Source organism: Eriocheir sinensis, chromosome 22 (assembly GCF_024679095.1).
Source record: "Eriocheir sinensis breed Jianghai 21 chromosome 22, ASM2467909v1, whole genome shotgun sequence".
Lineage (NCBI taxonomy): Eukaryota > Metazoa > Arthropoda > Malacostraca > Decapoda > Varunidae > Eriocheir > Eriocheir sinensis.
The window spans coordinates 19,118,810-19,141,309 of record NC_066530.1 but is presented as its reverse complement, the minus strand read 5'-3'; the positions used below and the strand labels follow the sequence as shown (position 1 = coordinate 19,141,309).

Sequence of the window (22,500 nt, the reverse complement as noted above, 5' to 3'; positions counted from 1 at the left end):
TCTTTAATTAATTTTGATCTTTTCCTTTCCTATCTTGCCCTTTCCCTCCCTTACCTTACCTTTCCGTCCTTCTTTCCCTACCTTTCTTCCTTTCTCCCTTCCCTTCCCTTCCTCCCTCCCGAAACCCCCTCCTCTTCTCCCTCCTCTACACACACGTAAATACACACACATACACACTTGCGCCGTGCCAGCATCACCACCACCACCACCACCACCACCTTCGCCTCTCTCACCACCTCGTTACTCTCCCTCTCCCCGTCACCTGCCAAGACCAACCAACACGCCCGTGGAGACCGTCAAACAAATGTACTTTAGATGTTAATTTTACCCCAGTCTTCAGCCGAGTCCTTAACCTTCTTGAAATTGCTACTTTTCCGCCCTTAACCTTTTAAATTTACGCTTTTCTTCTGATGGCCTTTAATAACTGTTCCTGAGGGAGACTTTTTGCTATCAAGTGCTCAGTGGCCTTAACTTAGAAGGGTATATGCGGCCAGGCAGCTCACATCCCTTACTGAATGAGACTTTTTGCTACCATGCTCTCACAGGCCTCAACCAGGTATTCGCGGCCAGACACCTCAACGCGCTTACTGAGAGGGACGTATTGCTACCATGCACTCACTAGCCTCAACATAGCCAGGTATTCGCGGCCAGACACCTCACCGCGCTTACTGAGAGAGACGTTTTGCTACCTTACTGAATGAGACGTTTTGCTATCATGCACTCATTGGCCTCAACTTAACCAGGTATTCGCGGCCAGACACCAGAACGCCTGACTGAGAGGGACGTTTTGCTACCTTACTGAATGAGACGTTTCGCTACCATGCGCTCATTGGCCTCAACTTAACAGGGTATTCGCGGCCACAGCTCCCCACGCCTTGCTGTAATCTTAGCTGCTCTCTTTCCTCGGCCGCGTCCCCTCCTCACTTCACACACCATTAGGCTCCGTTCACGCTGGTGTGGCTAATACCGAGGCCACTGGTGCTGCCCTCAAGGCCGCTCTCTCTCTGTCTGTCTGTCTGTCTTTTTCTTCTCTTGTCTATTTCTTGTTACTGTTTTATCTGTTTTATTCTTTCCATTATCTTTCTTTACTTTTTCTACTTTACTTTTTTCTCCACAATCTTTTTATATTTTTCTTAATTCTTCTTATGTAATTTTTATCACTTTTTCTAGTCTTTCTTATCTCTCTTTCTCTCTCTTTTATTTTCCTTTCGTTTCCCTTTCTTTTCACGTTTTTTAACCTCGCTTTCTTCCATGATTCATATTTTTTTTCATACCCCCCTATCTCTCTCTCTCTCTCTCTCTCTCTCTCTCTCTCTCTCTCTCTCTCTCTCTCTCTTGCTTTGTTTTCTTATCATATCCTTTCCTTCCTTTCTATCTATCATTTATTATTCATGTATCCTGTATTACGTATATTTCTTTTTTTCTTTTCTTTCTTCATCTCTGTCTCCTATTATTCATGTAACTATTCGTATCCTTTTCTCTCTCTCTCTCTGCCTAACCCTCCTTCCCTCTCTCCCTCTCTTCACCCTTTCCATCCCTCCCCCTCTCTCTGCCCCCCTAACCCTATCCCCCCTCTCTCTCTGCCCCCCTAACCCTATCCCCCTTCTCTCTCTGCCCCCATAACCCTCTCCCCCCTCTCTCTCTGCCCCCTCCTCCTTTCGCGACCTGGGCCAGCCTAGCCAAGTCGCGACGTATTTCCCGGGAGCTGCGTCGCGGGGAGGGTCACGCAGATGTCCCCTTGATGAGCCTCACTTATCACACGACTTTTTTGGCAGCGCACCGACGACAGAAAGAAGGAGGAGAAGAAAGAGGGAAAAAGGGAAATTGAAGAAGAGGATGAAGACAAAAGAACGAGGGAAGGAAAAGTCGATATATCTTAATTTTTTTTCTGTGACGTTTTATTAAGATGCGACGACGTTTGTGTGTGTGTGTGTGTGTGTGTGTGTGTGTGTGTGTGTGTGTGTGTGTGTGTGTGTGTGTAAGTGGGCTGACGTAATCTGACACCCTTCCTCCCCTAACTCATTACTACTACTACTACTACTACTACTACTACTACTACTACTACTACTACTACCACCACCACCACCACCACCTCCACCAAAACCTTATTAATACCAACCAGCAAGGGCGAGAGGGCGAATATCACGTTAGAGAGAGCAAAACATCACCCAATCTAATTACCAGAGAGGAAGGGAAGGGAAGAAAAACCCCGAAATAGCTGCACATAATACCTTGAAACAGAAAGCAAGGGGGCGTTACTATAAAAAAGAAGAAGAAAAAAAGGAGCCAGAATGAGAACGCGAAGGGAAGGAGGAGGAGGAGGAGGAGGAGGAATGAGAGTATGAGATAGATAAAGAGGAGGAGGAGGAGGAGGGAGATGCGTGTAAAGGAAGGAAGGAAGCAAGGATAAAAGAATTAGAAGAGGGGAGAGCAAGAACGGAGAGAGAGAGAGAGAGAGAGAGAGAGAGAGAGAGAGAGAGAGAGAGAGAGAGAGGTTATAAATAGATACAGGCGACACACGTGAGAAAGTAAAAGACAAACTGTGAGAGAAAAAAAAAGGAAAGGAAAAAAAACTCGGGTATATAAATAAAGATGAAGAGGAGTTGAAAGATTAATGTTTACTTTGGCTATTATTATTATTATTATTATTTGTAGTAGTAGTAGTAGTAGTAGTAGTAGTATTCTTTAACTAACACATTCACCTCACGACCTCCACCTCCAACACACGGAACACACACTGAAATACAAACAAACCCTTCAGTCAAACCAAAATACATCACAAGATCAACCAGTGCTCTTTTTTCATAGTTTCATTTTTTTTTTTCCCTTGTACTGTCTCCTTTGCTGTAAAAAAAAAAGACCAAAGGAAACCAACATACTTTTTTAAGACACTCATTCATTTCTTTTAACTAACTCTCATTCTACCTCCCCGACCTTCACTTCATTACGTCCCATCACACACACACAAACAACGAAGTCTCTCCATTCTAATCGAAGACATCGTAAGACCAACTAAGCTAACACATATTTCAACTCCCCCGACCTTCAACTTAACCTCGTCCCCTTACACACACACACACACCCACAACACAGTTAGTCACACACACAACACGGTCACTCCATTCCACAACACACACACAAACACTCCATTCCAATAAACGACATAGCAAGACCAGCTAAACTAACACATATTTCAACTCCCCGACCTTCAACTTAACCTCGTCCCCTCACACACAAACACACACACACACACACACACTCACACGAACAACACAGTCACTCCATTCCACAACACACACACAAACACTCCATTCCAATCAAAGACATAGCAAGACAACCAAGCAAACACATATTTCAACTCCCCGACCTTCAACTTAACCTCGACCCCTCACACACTCACAGGAACAAGTCACTCCATTCCACAAGGCAGGCCAAGCGACGGCTCTTCACTTATTCACAAGAGCGGCATCGATCCTCCACGAATGCTCGGTATGTAGCACAATGGAGACATTTGCACTTAGCCACGACCAATAGCAATGCCAATAACTTATTTTTATGTGGGTTAGGCAAGGTAGCGTGTTCACCGGTCACTGCCTTGAGTAGTATTGTGGCTCGTGTGTTAATATAAAGAGGTACAACAGTTTAGAAGGGCAAAAGAAACGCTATGACCAACAGGAATGACATTAAAACTTCTTGTGTAGGTTAGGCAAGGTAGCGTGTTTACTGGTCACTGCCTTGAAGAGTATTGAGGCTCGTGTGTTAATATAAAGAGGTACAGCAGTTTAGAAGGGCAAAAGAAACGCTATGACCAACAGGAATGACATTAAAACTTCTTGTGTAGGTTAGGCAAGGTAGCGTGTTCACCTTGAGTAGTATTGAGGCTCGTGTGTTAATATAAAGAGGTACAGCAGTTTAGAAGGGCAAAAGAAACGCTATGACCAACAGGAATGACATTAAAACTTCTTGTGTAGGTTAGGCAAGGTAGCGTGTTTACCGGTTACTGCCTTGAAGAGTAAGGTGCAGCAGTTTAAGAAGAAAAAAAAACGCTATGACCAACAACATGATGACAAAAAAACTCTTGTAGGTTAGGCAAGGTAGCGTGTTTACTGGTCACTGCCTTGAAGAGTATTGAGGCTCGTGTGTTAATATAAAGAGGTACAGCAGTTTAGAAGAGCAAAAGAAACGCTATGGCCAACAGGAATGATATTAACTTCTTCTGGTGTAGGTTAGGCAAGGTAGCGTGTTTACTGGTTACTGCTTTGAAGAGTGTTGAGGCTCGTGTGTTAATATGAAGAGGTACAGCAGTTTAGAAGAGCGACAGAAAACGTGTATACAAAGCCATGACCAACAGGAATGACATTAAACTCCAGAGGTAGTAAAAGAACGCGGTTTGTTTACTGTCTTCAAGGGCGTTATGGCTGTTGCATTAATACAGAGTGGTACAGTAGTTCAGTGAAGCAAGATGGGGCGCTATATAAAAGTGTACAAATAACCATGACCAATAACTCCTTTTGTAGGTTATCAGACGTGGTTTATTTACTGTCTTCAAAGGCGTTATGGCTGTTGCATTAATATAGAGTGGTGTAGTAGTTAAGTGAAGCAAGATTGGGCGTTATATAAAAGTGTACAAATAACCATGACCAATAACTCCTTTTGTAGGTTATCAGAAGTGGTTTATTTACTGTCTTCAAAGGCGTTATGGCTGTTGCATTAATATAGAGTGGTGTAGTAGTTAAGTGAAGCAAGATTGGGCGTTATATAAAAGTGTACAAATAACCATGACCAATACCAATGTCAATAACTCCTTGTGTAGGCTATAAGATGTGGTTTATTTACTGTCTTCAAGGGCGTTATGGCTGTTGCATTAATACAGAGTGGTACAGTAGTTCAGTGAAGCAAGATTGGGCGCTATATAAAAGTGTACAAATAACCATGACCAATAACTCCTTTTGTAGGTTATCAGACGTGGTTTATTTACTGTCTTCAAAGGCGTTATGGCTGTTGCATTAGAGTGGTGTAGTAGTTAAGTGAAGCAAGATTGGGCGTTATATAAAAGTGTACAAATAACCATGACCAATACCAATGTCAATAACTCCTTGTGTAGGCTATAAGATGTGGTTTATTTACTGTCTTCAAGGGCGTTATGGCTGTTGCATTAGTATAGATTGGTGCAGTAGTTCAGTGAAGCAAGGTGGAGCGTACAAATAACCATGGCCAATACCAATGTCAATAATTCCTTTTGTATATTATAAGATGTGGTTTGTTTACTGCTTCAAGGTATTATGGCTCTTGTATCAATATAAAGTGGGACAGTAATTTAGCATAGCAAGATGTGGTGTACTATAAACGTGTGCATTTGAATACGACCAATAAGAATGCCATTAAAATTGACTTGTGTGGGTTATGTATGCAATATGGCGTGTGCTTACTGTCTTCAAGGGGTATTGTGGCTCTTGTACTGACAATAAATTATATACAGCAGTTTCGCAAGGCAAGGCGTGGTGCAATAGAAGCATGAACACAAAACTACGACCAATAAGAATGCAATTGAACTTCTTGTGTAGTAATAGAATGTGGTTTGTTTGATGGCTTCACGGTATTGAAAATCTTGTGTCAGTCTAAAGTGGTACAGTAACTTAGCATAGCAAGGCGTGGTGCAATGTTGACGTGTATGCAAACCTATGACCAATAAGAATGCAATTGAACTTCTTGTGTAGTAATAGAATATGGTTTGTTTGTTGGCTTCACGGTATTGAAAATCTTGCGTCAATCTGAAGTGGTATGGTAATTTAGCATAGCAAGGCGTGGTGCAATGTTGACGTATATATAAAACTATGACAAATAAGAATGCAATTGAACTTCTTGTGCAGTAACAGAATGTGGTTTGTTTGATGGCTTCACGGTATTGAAAATCTTGCGTCAATCTGAAGCGGTACGGTAACTTAGCATAGCAAGGCGTGGTGCAATGTTGATGTATATATAAAACTATGACAAATAAGAATGCAATTGAACTTCTTGTGCAGTAACAGAATGTGGTTTGTTTGAGGGCTTTACGGGATTAGAAATCTTGCGTCAATCTGAAGTGTCGACTCAAATACGACCGATAAGAATGCTATTAACTTTTTATGTAGGTTATACGACGTGGTTTGTTTACTGTCTTCAAAGGTATGAGAGATCGTGGACTAATATAAACTTCTATTGTACTAGTTTAGCTCGAGAAATAGAGTTTAATCGAGTATACAAAACCTTGACCAATAAGAATGATACTAACTCCTTATGTAGGTTAAAGGGCGTGTCTTGCATTGTCTTTCTGAGTCTTATAGTTCTTGTATCAATATAAACTCGTAGGGTAGTTTAGCTCGAGAAATGCAAGTTAAAAGTGTATATATAACCACGGTCAATAAGAATGCTACTAACTCCTATGTAGGTTAAATGAACGTGTCTTGCATATGCCTTTCTGAGTCTTATAGTTCTTGTATTAATATAAACTCGTAGGGTAGTTTAGCTCGAGAAAAATAAATTAAAAGTGTATGTCATTACTAACTCCTTATCTAGATTATACGAACTGTCTTGCTTATTCCTTTCTGAGTCTAATAGTTCTAATATAAACTCGTAGGGTAGTTTAGCTAAATGAATGCAAAATGAACGAGAATACACAACCTCGGCCAGTAAGAATGTCATAACTAACTCCTTATGTAAATTATAATATACAATGTGCCTTGCTTATCGCTTTCTGGGTCATATAAGCTCTTTTTTTTTATAACGTTGTGGCTTTGTGTTCTAGTTCCAGGGTCTTATATTTATAGCCGAGGCAATCTAGTTTGATATAGTTCAGTCTCAATGTAACGTAACGCCGCGGAGTTTAGTAATACATGAATGCTTAATATGAATATGGCTGCTGCATATCTTAGCATCAGCGTATAAAGTCATGCGGTCAAGAGGTAGAGCGTTAAGTGTTGATCGCGTTGCGCTATTGTGTACTATTAGCGTCACGGGAAGACCAGTTAAGATTCAAGGCCTTCAAGTTCTAGTATTGTGTAGTATTAGCGATCAAGGGAAGACCAGTTAAGATTCAAGGCCTTCAAGTTCTCGTATTGTGTAGTATTAGCGATCAAGGGAAGACCAGTTAAGATTCAAGGCCTTCAAGTTCTAGTATTGTGTAGTATTAGCGATCAAGGGAAGACCAGTTAAGATTCAAGGCCTTCAAGTTCTAGTATTGTGTAGTATTAGCGATCAAGGGAAGACCAGTTAAGATTCAAGGCCTTCAAGTTCTAGTATTGTGTAGTATTAGCGATCAAGGGCGGCGCTAAGTAATACCAGTATTCTCAAACGCTTTCGGCTCTCACAACAACAACTTTCAAAGGCCACAAAGGATATGAGTCAGGTTTTAATGAGTGCTTTTCATATTCACAGAGCGGAAGCCTTGTCAGACTATCCCGAGACTCATAAAACTACCCATGGAAGGACTCACTCAACCTCTACAAAAGCCGAATCCGAATGTGTGTGTGTGTGTGTGTGTGTGTGTGTGTGTGTGTGTGTGTGTGTGTGTGTGTGTGAGCTCCGAAATGTTTAATGGGGGTCTAAGGTTCATATTCTCTCTCTCTCTCTCTCTCTCTCTCTCTCTCTCTCTCTCTCTCTCTCTCTCTCTCTCTCTCTCTCTCTCTCATCACCTTCCTTGTTTTAACCTCTTTCTTCATCCTCTTTAATAATCCTCTACTTCCGTTCTGTTCTTTTCTATTACGTTTTCTCTTCTGTTCTCTCTTTCTCTCTCTTCATTTATCTTATCACCTTCCTTTTTTCCCTCTTTCTTCACCCTCTTTAATAATCTTCTTCTACTTCTGTTCTCTTCCGCTTTCTCTTCCCTCTCCCTCTCCCTCTCCGCCCCCACTTAATAAATGGCGTGTGTTTACCTGTAATCACCTGACCACTTCCCCCTTCGCTACCCACATCCGGCGGCAGGCATAACGGGCGCCTCCCCACCTCACCTGCCCTGCACCTCCACTTATCATCCACACACCTGTCCTGTCTAGCGCCCTCACTCTCTTCCTCGCCTTCGCTTCCATTAGTTTACCCGTTTTTTTTTTTTTCATTACAGTGTTTTCTTTTGTTTCTTTTATTTGGTATCGTTACATGTTCCTCTCTTCACTCCCTTATCTTTGTTTCTCTTTCTCTCTTATTCCTTTCTTTGTTTTGGTCACATGTTCCTTTGATTTAGTTTACTTTCTCACTCACTCATCTCACTCTTTTTGTTGCCCTTGAGCCGCATCCTTTGATGTAAAAAATAATAATAATAATAATAAGTTCAATACTCCCTAACCTCCCACTCGTCTTTCTGATTTCACTCTAGTACTAACCTAATCCAACCTAACCTCCATAACCTCGATCTAATCTCCCTTATTTCACTCCAGTACTCCCTAACCTCCACTTCATCTGCCTAATTTCACTCCAGTACTAACCTAACCTAACCTCATAACTTCAATCTAATCTCCCTTATTTCTCTCCAGTACTCCCTAACTAATGCTTCTTCATCTGCTTCCTCCACTAACATACTCCACTTCTTCTCCTAACCTCCATAACTTCGGAATAATCTCCCTTATTTCACTCCAGTACTCTCTAACTAATGCTTCTTCATCTACTTTCTCCACTAACATACTCCACTTCCTCTCCCAGCAACAGCAATGAGTCCAGTAGCAGCCATGAGAGAATGCGGTCGAGGTTCACTGCAGGGACTTACCTTTCTTGGCGTTGTTGTGCAGGTGGTGGGTGAAGGCGATGGCGAGCTTCCTGCGGTGGTTGCACAGCTTGGTCATGTCGCCGCCGCCCAGCTCCGGCAGCAAGGTGGGCCGAGAGCGCACCTGCGGGCATGGAAACAAAGCATAAGAACACCTGTCCCACGCCCCGACCCCGGCAACCAGGTAACCCTCCTCAACACTAAAGTCCATATTTTTAAACGCATCGGGGTCCCATTACGATTGTGGCCCAAGCTCACCCATTTGACAAGGCTTTCGTAGAGTGTTTGGGCATTTAAAGAGGTGGTTTTGTAGCTCTTCTGGTAGTCTGATCCTTCTTTTGTGACATGAACCTACAAAAACACTCATTACAAGGCGATTGATCTCATTTTCGTAGGAGTGTTTTGGCAATGAAAGAGGTGGTTTTGTGGCTCTTCTGGTAGTCCGATCCTTCTTCTGTGCCATGAACCTACAAAAACACTCATTACAAGGCGACTGATCTCATTTTCGGCTTGCCAAACTACCAGCAGGGCCAGAAAACTACGCATGGAAAGACCCACCCACACCACAACTCCTGCAAAAAAAGCCTTGTGAGGGTATAGAAGCCTGGCCAAACTACCACCAGGGTCAGAAAACTACGCATGGAAAGACCCACACACAACACAACTCCCGCGAAAGCTTTGCCAACCTACCACCAGGGTCAGAAAACTAGGCACGGAAAGACCCACCCACCCACCCACCCACACACAACTCCCGCGAAAGCCTTGTCAAATGTGTGTGCGCTTGAGCGAGGAAATGTTTAATAATACGCCCCTGATACGCAGCGGTGAGTGATGGGATGAATGTAATTACGCACAAATGTACATTCCTCGGAGCGGGAACCTTGGTGTGGCGTTATGAGTAATTATTTTTGAGTGTAGAGTGTAAATATTTATAGCTGGTTGGTTTTCCTGCTGTACAAATATTAATAAGCGTGTAAGTAAAGGCAATAACTCTTTCATTTCTTTCCTTTAATATCGTATAACTATTTCTGAGAGGAGAGTATTAATGTTTGCCTGTTCTACAAATATGAATTAGTGTTTAAGTAAAGGCACTAACTCTTCCATTTCTTTCCTTTAATATCGTATAACTATTTTTTGAGCGGAGTGTTAATGTTTACCTGTTCAACGGATATAAATAAGTGTTTAAGTAAATGCAATAACTCTTAATTTCTTTCCTTTAATATCACATAACTATTTAGACGAGTATATAAATCACTCGCTTGTTTTTAGATACTCATAAATACTAATCCTTGTGTTAATAAATTCAGCTTCTACATTTGATAAACAGTATATTCAATTTTTCATCCTTTTCCTGTCGTATATATAACTTAGCGAGTATATGAATCACTGTTGTTTATCCTAAAGTCTCATAAATACTAAGACTTGTGTAAATAAATGAAAGTTTAGCAAATGACTACCGACATAATACGACTCTTCATACCTTATTTAAGAGAACAAAACACTAATGCTAATATAAATCACTGTTATTAGTTATATACTCTCACAAATACTAATATCTTGTGTAAATAGATATGCAACCTTAACAAATGACTACCAATATCTATAATTCTTCATCCCATTTCCATCCCATCATATTATTTGAGAGAACAAAACACTAATGCTAATATAAATTACAGTAATTAGTTATATTTACTTTCACAAATACTAATATCTTGTGTAAATAGCTATGCATCCTTAACAAATGACTACCGACATGTGCGACTCTTCATCCCTTTTCCCTCCTATCATATTATTTAATAGACCAAAACACTAATGCTAATATAAATCACAGTTATTTGTTCTATACTCTCACAAATACTAATATGTTGTGTAAATAGATATGCAACTTTAACAAATAACTACCAACATCTATAATTCTTCATCCTCTTCCTCTCCTATCATATTATTTAATAGACCAAAACACTAATGCTAATATAAATCACTGTTATTAGTTCAATACTCACACAAATTCTAATATGTTGTGTAAATAGATATGCAACTTTAACAAATAACTACCAACATCTATAATTCTTCATCCTCTTCCTCTCCTATCATATTATTAAATAGACCAAAACACTAATGCTAATATAAATCACTGTTATTAGTTCTATACTCTAACAAATACTGATATCTTGTGTAAATAGATATGCAACCTTAACAAATGACTACCAACATATATAAGTATTCATCCCCTTCCTCTCCTATCATACAATTATTTCAGAGAGCAAAATATTAATGTTATATAAATCACTGTTCCTTGTTCTATATTATCGCAAATACTAATACTTGTGTAAATACATATGCAAGTTTAACAAATGACTACCAGCACATTCAAGTCTTCATCCCCTTTCCCTTCTATCATAAAATTATCTGAGTATAAAACATGACTGCTTATATAAATCCCTGTTGTTTGTTCTATAGTCACAAATACTAATGTCTATGGAAGCAATTGCAACTACTAGCATATACAGTTTTTCATCCCATCCCCTTCTGTCATCCAATTATCTATGTGTATAAAACATGAATGCTTATATAAATCACTGTTGTTTGTTCTATACTCTCACAAACATTAATGCTTGTGTAAATAAATGAAACTTTTCAATACGGTCCCCAGCGCATACAACTTTTCCTTCCCTTCCTTTCCCCTCCTATCATTAAATCTGAGTACAATATATGCAGGTCGCTTCTTTCTGGAGTCTCACAAATAGTAATGTTTGCGAAAATACGCGTAACCTTTATCTGTTGAAACAAATCTGATAATCCTTTTAGACTTGGCATCTTTTCCTACCTATTCCGTCCTCTCTCTCTCTCTCTCTCTCTCTCTCTCTCTCTCTCTCTCTCTCTCTCTCTCTCTCTCTCTCTCTCTCTCTCTCTCTCTCTCATAGGAGCTGCGAGTTATTTTTCAATGTTTTTTATGCATATCTCGAATCCAGGTATCAGTCTGTCACCTTTAACGGGAAAAATCGGTCACTCTATACTACATTTCACCTTCATTCCCTTACAGACCCTCAAATAGTCACCAATGAGCTAAACAAAATAATTATATCGCAAAATATAAACAAAACAACAATCCTTAAAGCATTCAAACAAGAAACAACACAGCCCATACAACATTAGCTCCCTTCCCCCTTCCTACAGAGCTCGCAACACTCGGTAACAAGCCAGACGGTCACAGTAACAAGTCAGTAACAGCTCCCCCGCCGCTCCACAGGTGTGCTTGTGTCCACGCCGCGTGACTCTGGGCGGAAATTTCATTATGTGCAACATTAAATTCAAACTTCCAACTCTTTTCGCAAAAATGGTTAGTAATATTTATGAGCAAATTTCTACGCCACCGCGCCTGGTAATCAAAAGGTAATTAAAAGCATGAAGTGCCAGCCGTGGGAAGCAGTGGAGTAAATTTTATGGTGTATTTCAGCCACCGAGTTCATGCCGGACTTTTATTACTAATGTTTTATAACCCAACATTATTTTGACGAGCATAATGTTTGCCGCTGATTTTATGCAACATTTCCCCAACGGTTTATGATGTTACAGCACGCATTCCTTAGAGAGCGAATCGGGCAACAACAAATGCTAAACGAAACACTAAATATAACGTAACATTATTTTGACGAGCATAATGTTTGCCGGTGATTTTATGCAACATTTCCTCAACGGTTTGTGAAGTTACAATACTAATTCTTTGCCGAGTGACTAACAACTGATTTCAGGTAACAACAAATGCTCAACGAAGCACTATATAAAACCTAACTTTATTTGACGAGTATAATGTTTGTCGGTGATTTTATGCAACATTTCCTCTACGGTTTATGAAGTTACAATACTAATTCTTTGCCGAGTGACTAACAACTGATTTTAAGCAACAACAAATGCTAAACGTAACACTATATATAACCTAACATTATTTTGACGAGTATAATGTTTGTCGGTGATTTCATGCAACATTTCCTCTATGTTTTATGATGTTACAATACTAATTCTTTGCCGAGTGACTAACAACTGATTTCAGGCAACAACAAATGCTAAACGAAACGCTATATATAACTTAACATTATTTTGACTAGTATAATATTTTGCCGGTGATTTTATGCAACATTTCTCCTACGTTTAATGATGCTACAATACGCCTTCTTTAGAGAGTGATTCTAACAACTAATTTCAGGCAACAATAATGATAAGCGTAGATATTTATAACCGAACATTACTTTGACGAGCATAATGTTTCCCGGTGATTTCATGCAACGTTCGTCATTAAGAGATATTTACTTAATGCTTTATGAGGTCCCAATACCGGTTCATAAACGAGTTATTCTTACAAACTAATTTCAGGCAACAACAAATGCTAAACAAAACACTAGCATTACTTTGACGAACATAATGATTCCCGGTGATTTCCTGCAACGTTCGTCATTAAGAGATATTTACTTAATGCTTTATGAGGTCCCAATACCGGTTCATAAACGAATTATTCTTACAAACTAATTTCAGGCAACAACAAATGCTAAACAAAACACTAACATTACTTTGACGAGCATAATGTTTCCCGGTGATTTCATGCAACGTTCGTCATTAAGCGATATTTACCTAATGCTTTATGAGGTTCCAATACCGGTTCATAAACGAGTTATTCTTACAAACTAATTTCAGGCAACAACAAATGCTAAACGAAACACTATAATTATATAACGTCACATTATTTTGATGAGTAATATTTGCCGCTGATTTCTATCGTAATTAAATTCGTCTTAAAAATTTTACTGACGCATTTGAATTCCCTTGGAGACGTGGAGTTAATGGTACGAGTTTGGAATGATTAGTAATGAGATGAAAGGAAGAAAAACCCTCATAAAATACAGCTAAAAATGTAAATCTTCAATCATTTTTTTTTACAACAAAGGAGACAGCTCAAGGGCACAAAAAAAAGGAAATAATAATAATAAAAAAAGCCCGCTACTCGCTGCTCCTAAAAAGAATCAAAAGATGTGGCCGAAAGAGGGGTCATTTTTTACCTCCAAGAAATCTGATCGACTCATTACAATTCATTAATGTTATGCTAATCGTACGAGTTTATAGGAAAAAGATAAATGATAGGAAGGAATAGAGTCTCAAGCCTCCTGTCAACATCCGTGAACGCAGGAGGATTGGAATAGCAGGGGAAGGCAATCACAGGGGAAGGTCACTTGTGGAATAAATGAAAAACAAATCCCAGGCGCCTCCAGGAAGGGGTTGGATGCTGCGTCTCTGAGCGGCTAATCCCAAATAAAAGCTAACGCCGGAAAAGCGGATTATGGGCGGATAGCCGTGGTGGGCGTGGCGGGGAGGCTGCGTGTCTGCGGCGGTGAGCTGTGCGGGGATGTGGAAGGGTGACACAGCTTTAGGCAAGGCGGGCGTGAGAAGAGAGAGGCTTGATGTGCTGTGAAGGCGTTGGGAGGTGTGTGTGTGTGTGTGTGTGTGTGTGTGTGTTATGAATAGACCTTTAGCTGGACGAGTATTAGCCCGGAGCTGCAGCGTCGCCTTATCAGCCTCGTCAGACATCAAAGCCTCGCGGAAGGGGATCAAAGCACCTTATGAATCAGAGACGAGGAATCCATCGGCAATATCATGAGGAAATATCTCGATCCCAAACACCCACGGGCAGAAGTCACCCCCATCTAGCGCCCGAGTTGACGTGTGTGTGTGTGTGGTGTTGATCCGGTTCTTTGGCTTATATCCTCAAACGTTTCGGAGCTCTCACACACACACTAACACTGGATAAGACTTAATTTGTTGATGGTAAATATGAGAAAACCAGATCTCCTTTTTGGCCTTTGGAAATAGATGATGTGAGAGGTGGAGGTGTCTGACTTAATACCGACCCAGATGCGTTTCCTTAAATCACCTAACGACACTGGGGTTCGAACTGCATCCCCTGACTCCTCACTAGACGCTCTAACCCACTGCACCATCCCACCACACACACACACACACACACACACACGGCTATTAGCAACACTTGTATCTCTGTGGTCTTTTCACGAGGGCCATTTGCATACACTTCTCAAACATTTTCCGCTTGATGTCTCTGCCTGGAGCGACGAGTCTAGCCTACCCTCAGCGCGGTGTGGTGTGGGTGGCCTCCGCGCTCCTTGAAGCCTTTGGTTGCGTTAATGCCTCCTGGGGTTAGGTGGCCCGTTGCTTTGTTTCGGTGGTGGCTGACTTGGGTGGCGGAAAGTGTCCCTCTGTACCTTCGTTCCTGAGCTTAGAAATCCATTGGAGGTGTGTGGACGAGACGGAGTACGTTGTGTGTCCCTAATGCTAGAGACTGTTCAGCTAATGCCCGTTTTTCAGATGCTTTTGGCTCTTAAAACTAATATTTCCAATGGTGTTCCAGCGTACCTTTGTTCCTGAGCTTAGAAATCCCTTGGAACTGTGTGGACGAGACGGAGTACGTTGTGTGTTCCTAATGCTAGAGACTGTTCAGCTTATGCCCGTTTCTCAGACGCTCTCGGCTCCCAAAACTAATATTTCCAATGGCGTTCCAGCGTACCTTCATTCTTGAGCTTAGAAATCCCCTGGAACTGTGTGGATGAGGCGGAGTACGTTGTGTGTTCCTAATGCTAGAGACTGTTCAGCTTATGCCCGTTTCTCAAGACGTTTTCGGCTCTCAAAACTAATATTTCCAATGGCGTTCCAGCGTACCTTCGTTCCTGAGCTTTTAATCCCTTGGAACTGTGTGGACGAGGACGTGGACAAAGGAGGGCACATCGATAAAATCCATTAGGTCTTCCATACATTGACATTATAACGCGTCTAAGGCCACAAAAAAGCGTTTAAGTCGTAGGCAAGAGGAAATATATAGACAAAGGAAGGCACATCGATAAAATCCATTAGGTCTTCCATACATTGACATCATAACGTATCTAAGGAAACAAAAAAAGCGTTTAAGTCGTAGGCAAGAGGAAATACAGACAGAGGAAGGAACGTTGATAAAACCCGTTAGGTCTTCCATACATTGACATCATAACGTATCTAAGGAAACAAAAAAAGCGTTTAAGTCGTATTCAAGAGGAAATACAGACAGAGGAAGGAACGTTGATAAAACCCGTTAGGTCTTCCATACATTGACATTATAACGTATCTAAGGACACACAAAAAGCGTTTAAGTCGTAGGCAATAGGAAATACAAACAAAGAAGGTGCCGGAACTCTGATAAAATTGATTAGGTCCTCCATACATTGACTTCATAATGTATCTAACTCCACATCACTACTCAGTCTCCCGGGCACAGTTTGACAATAGTGCTACACGGGAATTTGTCAACACACACACATATATAACTAACCGTGTTTCCGTGTTTGGTCTAAAATTCATGATGCTGCCTTGTGTATACATTCCGTACACAATGCCGCGAGACCGATACATGCTTCATTAATACGTTGGCAAATACCGATATTGGTCCATTTGGTTCGCGTGCATAAAAGAACAATATTGCTTCCACTCATCAGCGTGAAACTAGATCGCTCGGTATTCTTAAACGCCTTCTGCCTCTCATACCAGCTATTAACAAAGGCCGACAAGGAGATCAATCGCGTTCTCGAGTCTATTTTTCGCCTTCACAGTATAGACGCATTGTCGAACTACCACCAGGGTCATAAAACTACCCATGGAAATGCTCACCACAGCTCTCCACGAAAGCCTTGTCAATTATGTGTGCCTTGGGTCAGATTCTTAAACATTCTGGTACCCGAACTCACACATTTGACAAGGCTTTCGTGGGAGCTGAGGTTATTTCCAGGTGTAGGTTTTGACAGGGTTTTCGTTGGAGTTGAGGGCATTTGTAGGCGTAGGTTTAGACAGGGCTTTTGGAGGAGTTAAGGGGATTTCCAGGGATAGGTTTTAACAAGGCTTTTGGAGGAGTTAAGGGCATTTCCAGGCGTAGGTTTTGACAGGGCTTTCGTAGGAGTTGAGGGCATTTCCAGGTGTAGGTTTTGACAGGGCTTTCGTAGGAGTTGAGGGCATTTCCAGGCGAAGATTTTGACAGGGCTTTCGTAGGAGTTGAGGGCATTTCCAGATTTTGACAAGGCTTTCGTAGGAGTTGAGGGCACTTCCAGGCGTAGGTTTTGACAGGGCTTTCGTAGGAGTTGAAGGCATTTCCAGGTGTAGTTTTATGACCCTGGTGGCACTGTAACGCTTCTTTTGTATCGTGAACCTAATAAAAGACTCCTGAGAACCCGACTGATCTCCTTTTGGGCCATTGAAAGTAGATGTGAGAGCCGAAAGCGTTTGACAATACCAATCCTGGGCGCCGAAACGGTTAATAAGAATATGGCCCTGCTGAACCCCACGTCGCAGTGTACCATGAACCAAAAAAGAAAACTCCTGAGAATCCGACTGATCTCCTTCTGGGCCTTTGAAAGTAGATGATGTGAGAGCCAAAAGCGTGTGACAATACCAACACTGGGCGCCGAAATGGTTAAGGGGGGGTTGCTTTAAAATTAAAACATATACATTCACTTATTCTTGAGATAAACAAATAAGAGTTAGGATTTTGTTTAAAGTTAGGGGATGTTAATAGAGAGAAGAACAATGGTTTAATGGAAGAGGTACTGAAAGAATATGGGGTTAGGGTTGCCGGGGATGAGGTCTAAGGGGGGCTACTCTAAAATTAAGGGAAATGGGTCAGGTTTGCCTTAATAAGAATATAGGACAAGCTGAGCACGCCCGTCGTAGTGGAGGTTTACGTGACAGCCCGGCGGTGTTTTTGCATCTTCACGAGCGTTGTGTCATCCGATGAAAGGCGCGGCTGTCATGACTCGCCGACTTTTATTATTGCATACACGACCCAACACCACTCCTGCTCCTTGGGACGTGCCGGCAATTTGCAGTTTGTCATCCTTCAAGGGGAAAGCGATGCGCGGGTTAGCCTAAAGCCGCGACGCCTCGGAACCAGTGTTATCAAATTGTCGTGCTCAGGGCAGTCTTTCCTTCACTGCTTTTGACCCGTAACTATCGCAAAAAAACCGTCTATAATTCACGGTTTTGACAATAACTTTTAATTGACTATCCTGGTTTGTGTGGGTACGATATTTTTTTTTTGTCTGAAACCGATAAGTTCGATGTTCTGAGTACGGTAGAGTAGAAAGCCGTGTGCAAGAAGTCAGACAGAAGAACAGAAGACCTTACGAAAATCCTGCTACCATATGACACACAGGGCATCAAAGTAGCAACCCAAACTAGCATCTATGTCCAACCAGCCCTGAACACATAACCACATAAGGGATTGGGACAGCATAGGGACGAGCTAGAGCAGAAGAGCGAGTGAAAAACCTGCTTCCATATGCCACACAGGACATCGATGTAGCAGCACAAACTAGTGAACATCTCCAGCCAACCCTGAAGACATAACCACAGGAGGGATTTCGACAGCATAGGGATGAGCTAGAGTAGAAAGCCGAGCACCAAGAATCAGACAGAAAGAACAGAATACCTTACGAAAATCCTGTTTCCATATGACACACAGGACAGGGAACATCTCCAGCCAGCCCTGAAGACACAACCACATAAGGGATTTGGACAGTATAGGGATGAGCTGGAGTAGAAAGCCACGTACAAGGAATCAGACAGGAAGAACGGAAGAGCAATGACATACAGGACATCGAAGTAGTAAGACGAACTAGTAGAGATATCCAAGCTCACAACCTCCACATCAATGAATTGGAACGCACCGAGAGGCTAGAGGCAGCAGGCGTGGCGTCGCGGCCCGCAAACGACGTGGACAGCCTCTTTAAGCCGGCCTGGTATCTGCGTCTTACGGGTTGTTGTTGTCGGTGGCGGGCTCGGTTAGTTTGTCTTTTCAACGGGACAGAGGATCATGTTAGGTTCAGAATTTGTTGTTGTTGAATGAAGTTGTTTTCCGTTTATGTTTCTCGTGTTATTTCATATATTTGCATAACGTTCCCTTTCTTTTATTAAACTGGACTTGTTATTTGGCTTTGTGAAGAACTCGGAAAAGGCAGAGTCAGCATTGTGTGTGTGTGTGTGTGTGTGTGTGTGTGTGTGTGTGTGTGTGTTTCCCAGGTCGCCATCCCTTCAGCTTTTTCGCTCCAACAAATATATTATTATATTTCATGGCAGCGCTCAGGTACACAATTTCTAATTCCACCTTAAAAATATTCTTTCCGTGTTCCTTTTTTACGTTCCCTTCCTTTGAAAACATTTTTGCATGTATTTTCCTCGCATTTTACCTTCCTCTCATTTTACTCCGGCGTCCAGTAATTTCCAGCATAAAAAACGCATTTATTTTTCTCTTTGGAACTTTTCAACACTCGTTTCTTTTTCACTTACCAGTCTTTTGACGTTGCAACTTTCACACTCGCAGCTTCTTTGCCTCCCCTGAATATGCCTTTCAACTCTCCTCCACCATTTATCTCTCCTCGCCTTGCCTGACATCACATTTCCATATTCCGCCAGTCAGTCAGTCGCTCCCTCTCCCTCTCCCTCTCCCTCGCTCCAGTCCCGACCATCAACACACGTCACTATGCACTCTCTCGCTGCGTCCCGTTACTCCACGCGTGTTCCCTCGGCTGGTAAAGTCTTGCAGGCTGTCGGAGCGGCGATGATTATAGTTGTCTTGCAGTGCACCAGTTTTTTACGGCGCACACACACGGAACTCAGATGAACACTCACGCCACGCATAAAACACAGGTAAAAATGATGCTCGTGGTAGAGAGTGCCGTTAGAATAGAAAGATATAGAGATAGATAAAAAGAGATAGACCAAAGAGAAGAGATACAGACATACACACACACAGATGAAGGAATATTATACACAGACAGACCAAAGGAAAGTAGATAGATAGACAGACACACAGATACAGACATACACAGACTGAGATTTAAGTTTAAGGAATAATTGTAGGATAAAATGTGATAAAAATAAGAGACTTTACGAAATTAAAACTCAATTATTGATACTACTAAGAGGTAAGAAACACACACACACACACACACACACACACACACACACACACACACACACACACACACACACACACACACACAGAGCAAGCTTTCATCAACTATCGCTTTAATCTACATCCATATAAGTTTCCGCTACCCTCCCTTGCCTTACCTCCCTCCCTCCCCTTCCCCCTCACCATAACCTCACTATAAGATCCCTCCTTCACCACCTGCTGCCTCGTCTTCAGCCTATACCTTTCTCAACACCTTAATTTTTATCCTCATTTTCCTCTTTTTGCGTCTTTTTAGTTTTTTTTTCGTTTTTATTATTTGGTCATTGGTAAGGCTCCTCAAGTGACCAACAGCAAGCAATCACATACACGATCTTCTATGGACACAATCTTAACAGGTTCTATACTCGTTGCTTCTTTGCCATTTTCTCAACTTCCCCAAAACATCAAATTCTCGGCTCACGTGTTATTGTGGAGATGGTTTTGAATACTGAATGGAAGTGAATGCCAAAGGATCTACGACGCATTTTCAAGACGGTTAAAAGTAGTGTAGTGTAACATCCATTTCACCGCGATTGTTATACTGGTCACACACACACACACACACACACACACGTATACACAAACAAACACATTGATGACCCTCTTCCTTACTCTTTCCCTTTCCTTCTCTTCTTCTCTCTTACCCATTCTCTTCCCTTCTATTCCATTCCCAATTTTCCTTTCCCCTTCCTTTCATTCTCTTTTTTTTCTAACCCTTCTATTTTCCCTATTATTCTTTACCTTTCCTTATTTTCTCTTCCCTTCTATTCCATTCCCTATTTTCCTTTCCCCTTCCTTTCATTCTCTTTTTTTTCTAACCCTTCTATTTTCCCTATTATTATTTACCTTTCCTTATTTTCTCTTTCCTTCTATTCCATTCCCTATTTTCCTTTCCCTTTCCTTTAATTCTCTTCTCTCTGACCCTTCTATTTTCCCTACTTCCTTACTCTTTAACTTTCCTTATTTTCTCTTCCCTTCTATTCTTTTCCCTAATTTCCTTTTCTATTCCTTTCCTGAGTTATCGATACATCAAACATTCTTCTTCTTCATATTACCATCTAATCTTTCTTCTCCCTTTCCCTTCTACCTCCAAACATCAAGTATTTTCTTTTATCTTCACTCTCCTTCCCTTTCCATCAGTCCCCCTCCCTTCTATTTAGGTTACCAAGGCATGCAAGGAGGGATTCTATATGTAAGAGCTGGCGGTGGTGTCATTCCTGGCCCTGACCTTTTCTGGCCTTTCCCCGACTCGACATCAGCACTTCGCCAGATCTGTATTCGTTTTTCAATCCCTCGTATACGTTGTGAATGCTAAACCGTCTCCTCCCACACACACACACACACACACACGTCACTATCCATGCCCTCTTTTTTTTTCTCTGTCTCTCAGAAAAACAAAAGAAACAACAATAAAAACATCAAACACACACACACACACACACACACACACACATACGCAGCATCAGAATGTCCACCAAGAAGAAAAATGCCAGACACACACACACACACACACACACACACACACACACACACACACACATACATACATACACATACGCAGCATCAGAATGTCCACCAAGAAGAAAAATGGCGCACACACACACACACACACACACACACACACATACACATACGCAGCATCAGAATGTCCACCAAGAAGAAAAATGCCGCCCACACACACACACACACACACACACACACACACACACAGAGGCTTGCGACCCATCCAATCACGGGGCGGAATTCAAAGTACCCCACACAAGAGACGAGACTCCGAACTATATATTTTTCGCCCTCCGCCAACTACAATGGCATTCCAGTGAGCGAGCCTTCTTTCTGTGTATCTATTCCTATGTGTGGGTCTATGTCTCTTTATCTCTGTCTATCTCTCTGGCTATCTGTGTATCTATCTTAATGTGTGTCTATCTGTGTATCTATCCTAACATGTGTCTGTCTGTCTCCATTATTTATCTATCTACGTCTCTTTGTCCAGCTCTAATAGTAACCTTTCTTTCTGTCTATCTATCTATCTATCTATCCTTTCTTACTTCCATCTGTCTCTCTCTCTATCTCTAAATTTCTGTTTGTGTTGTCAATCTCTTTATCATTTATATCTTCTTATCTGCTTCCTTTTTTTATAATTTCCTCCTTCCTTACTTCCTTTCTTTTTTTCCTTCCTTTCCCTTTATTTCTGCTTTCCTTCCTTCCTTCCTCCCTTTCCTTCTCTCTCTCTCTCTCTCTCTCTCTCTCTCTCTCTCTCTCTCTCTCTCTCTCTCTCTCTCTCTCTCTCTCTCTCTCTCTCTCTCTCTCTCTCTCTCTCTCTCAGATGATACAAAAAGGACATTGATGAAGTGGGTGATATTTAAGTAGGAGGAGGAGGAGGAGGAGGAGGAGGTGACAGGTATGAGACAGGTGTTGTTTGACCTTTTCCTCCCTCGACGTTCAAACTCCCAAGGTCAGAGTTGATATTATAGTGTGCATTAATCATTCTCTCTCTCTCTCTCTCTCTCTCTCTCTCTCTCTCTCTCTCTCTCTCTCTCTCTCTCTCTCTCTCTCTCTCTCTCTCTCTCATTTTTCTTTTTTGACTTCCTTCTTGATTCGCCTTAATTTCTTTGTTCTCTCTCTCTCTCTCTCTCTCTCTCTCTCTCTCTCTCTCTCTCTCTCTCTCTTTGTTACCGTTGCCTTTCCCACTTTCCTTTTCTCTCCCTCCTTCCTCCTCCTCCTCCTCCGCTTCCTC

At 41.6% G+C, this 22,500-nt stretch overlaps 1 protein-coding gene across 1 annotated transcript in view; it reads right to left on the bottom strand.

Moving 5' to 3' along the window:
• The window catches only part of LOC127002200 (trithorax group protein osa-like), a 97,083-nt gene that overhangs the window by 60,225 nt on the left and 14,358 nt on the right, over window positions 1-22,500 (bottom strand). Inside the window, exon 2 of the mRNA XM_050867899.1 lies at window positions 8,735-8,855. Coding sequence (XP_050723856.1) covers window positions 8,735-8,810 — 76 coding nt within the window. The 5' untranslated portion in view covers window positions 8,811-8,855. The remainder of the gene's footprint in view (window positions 1-8,734; window positions 8,856-22,500) is intronic.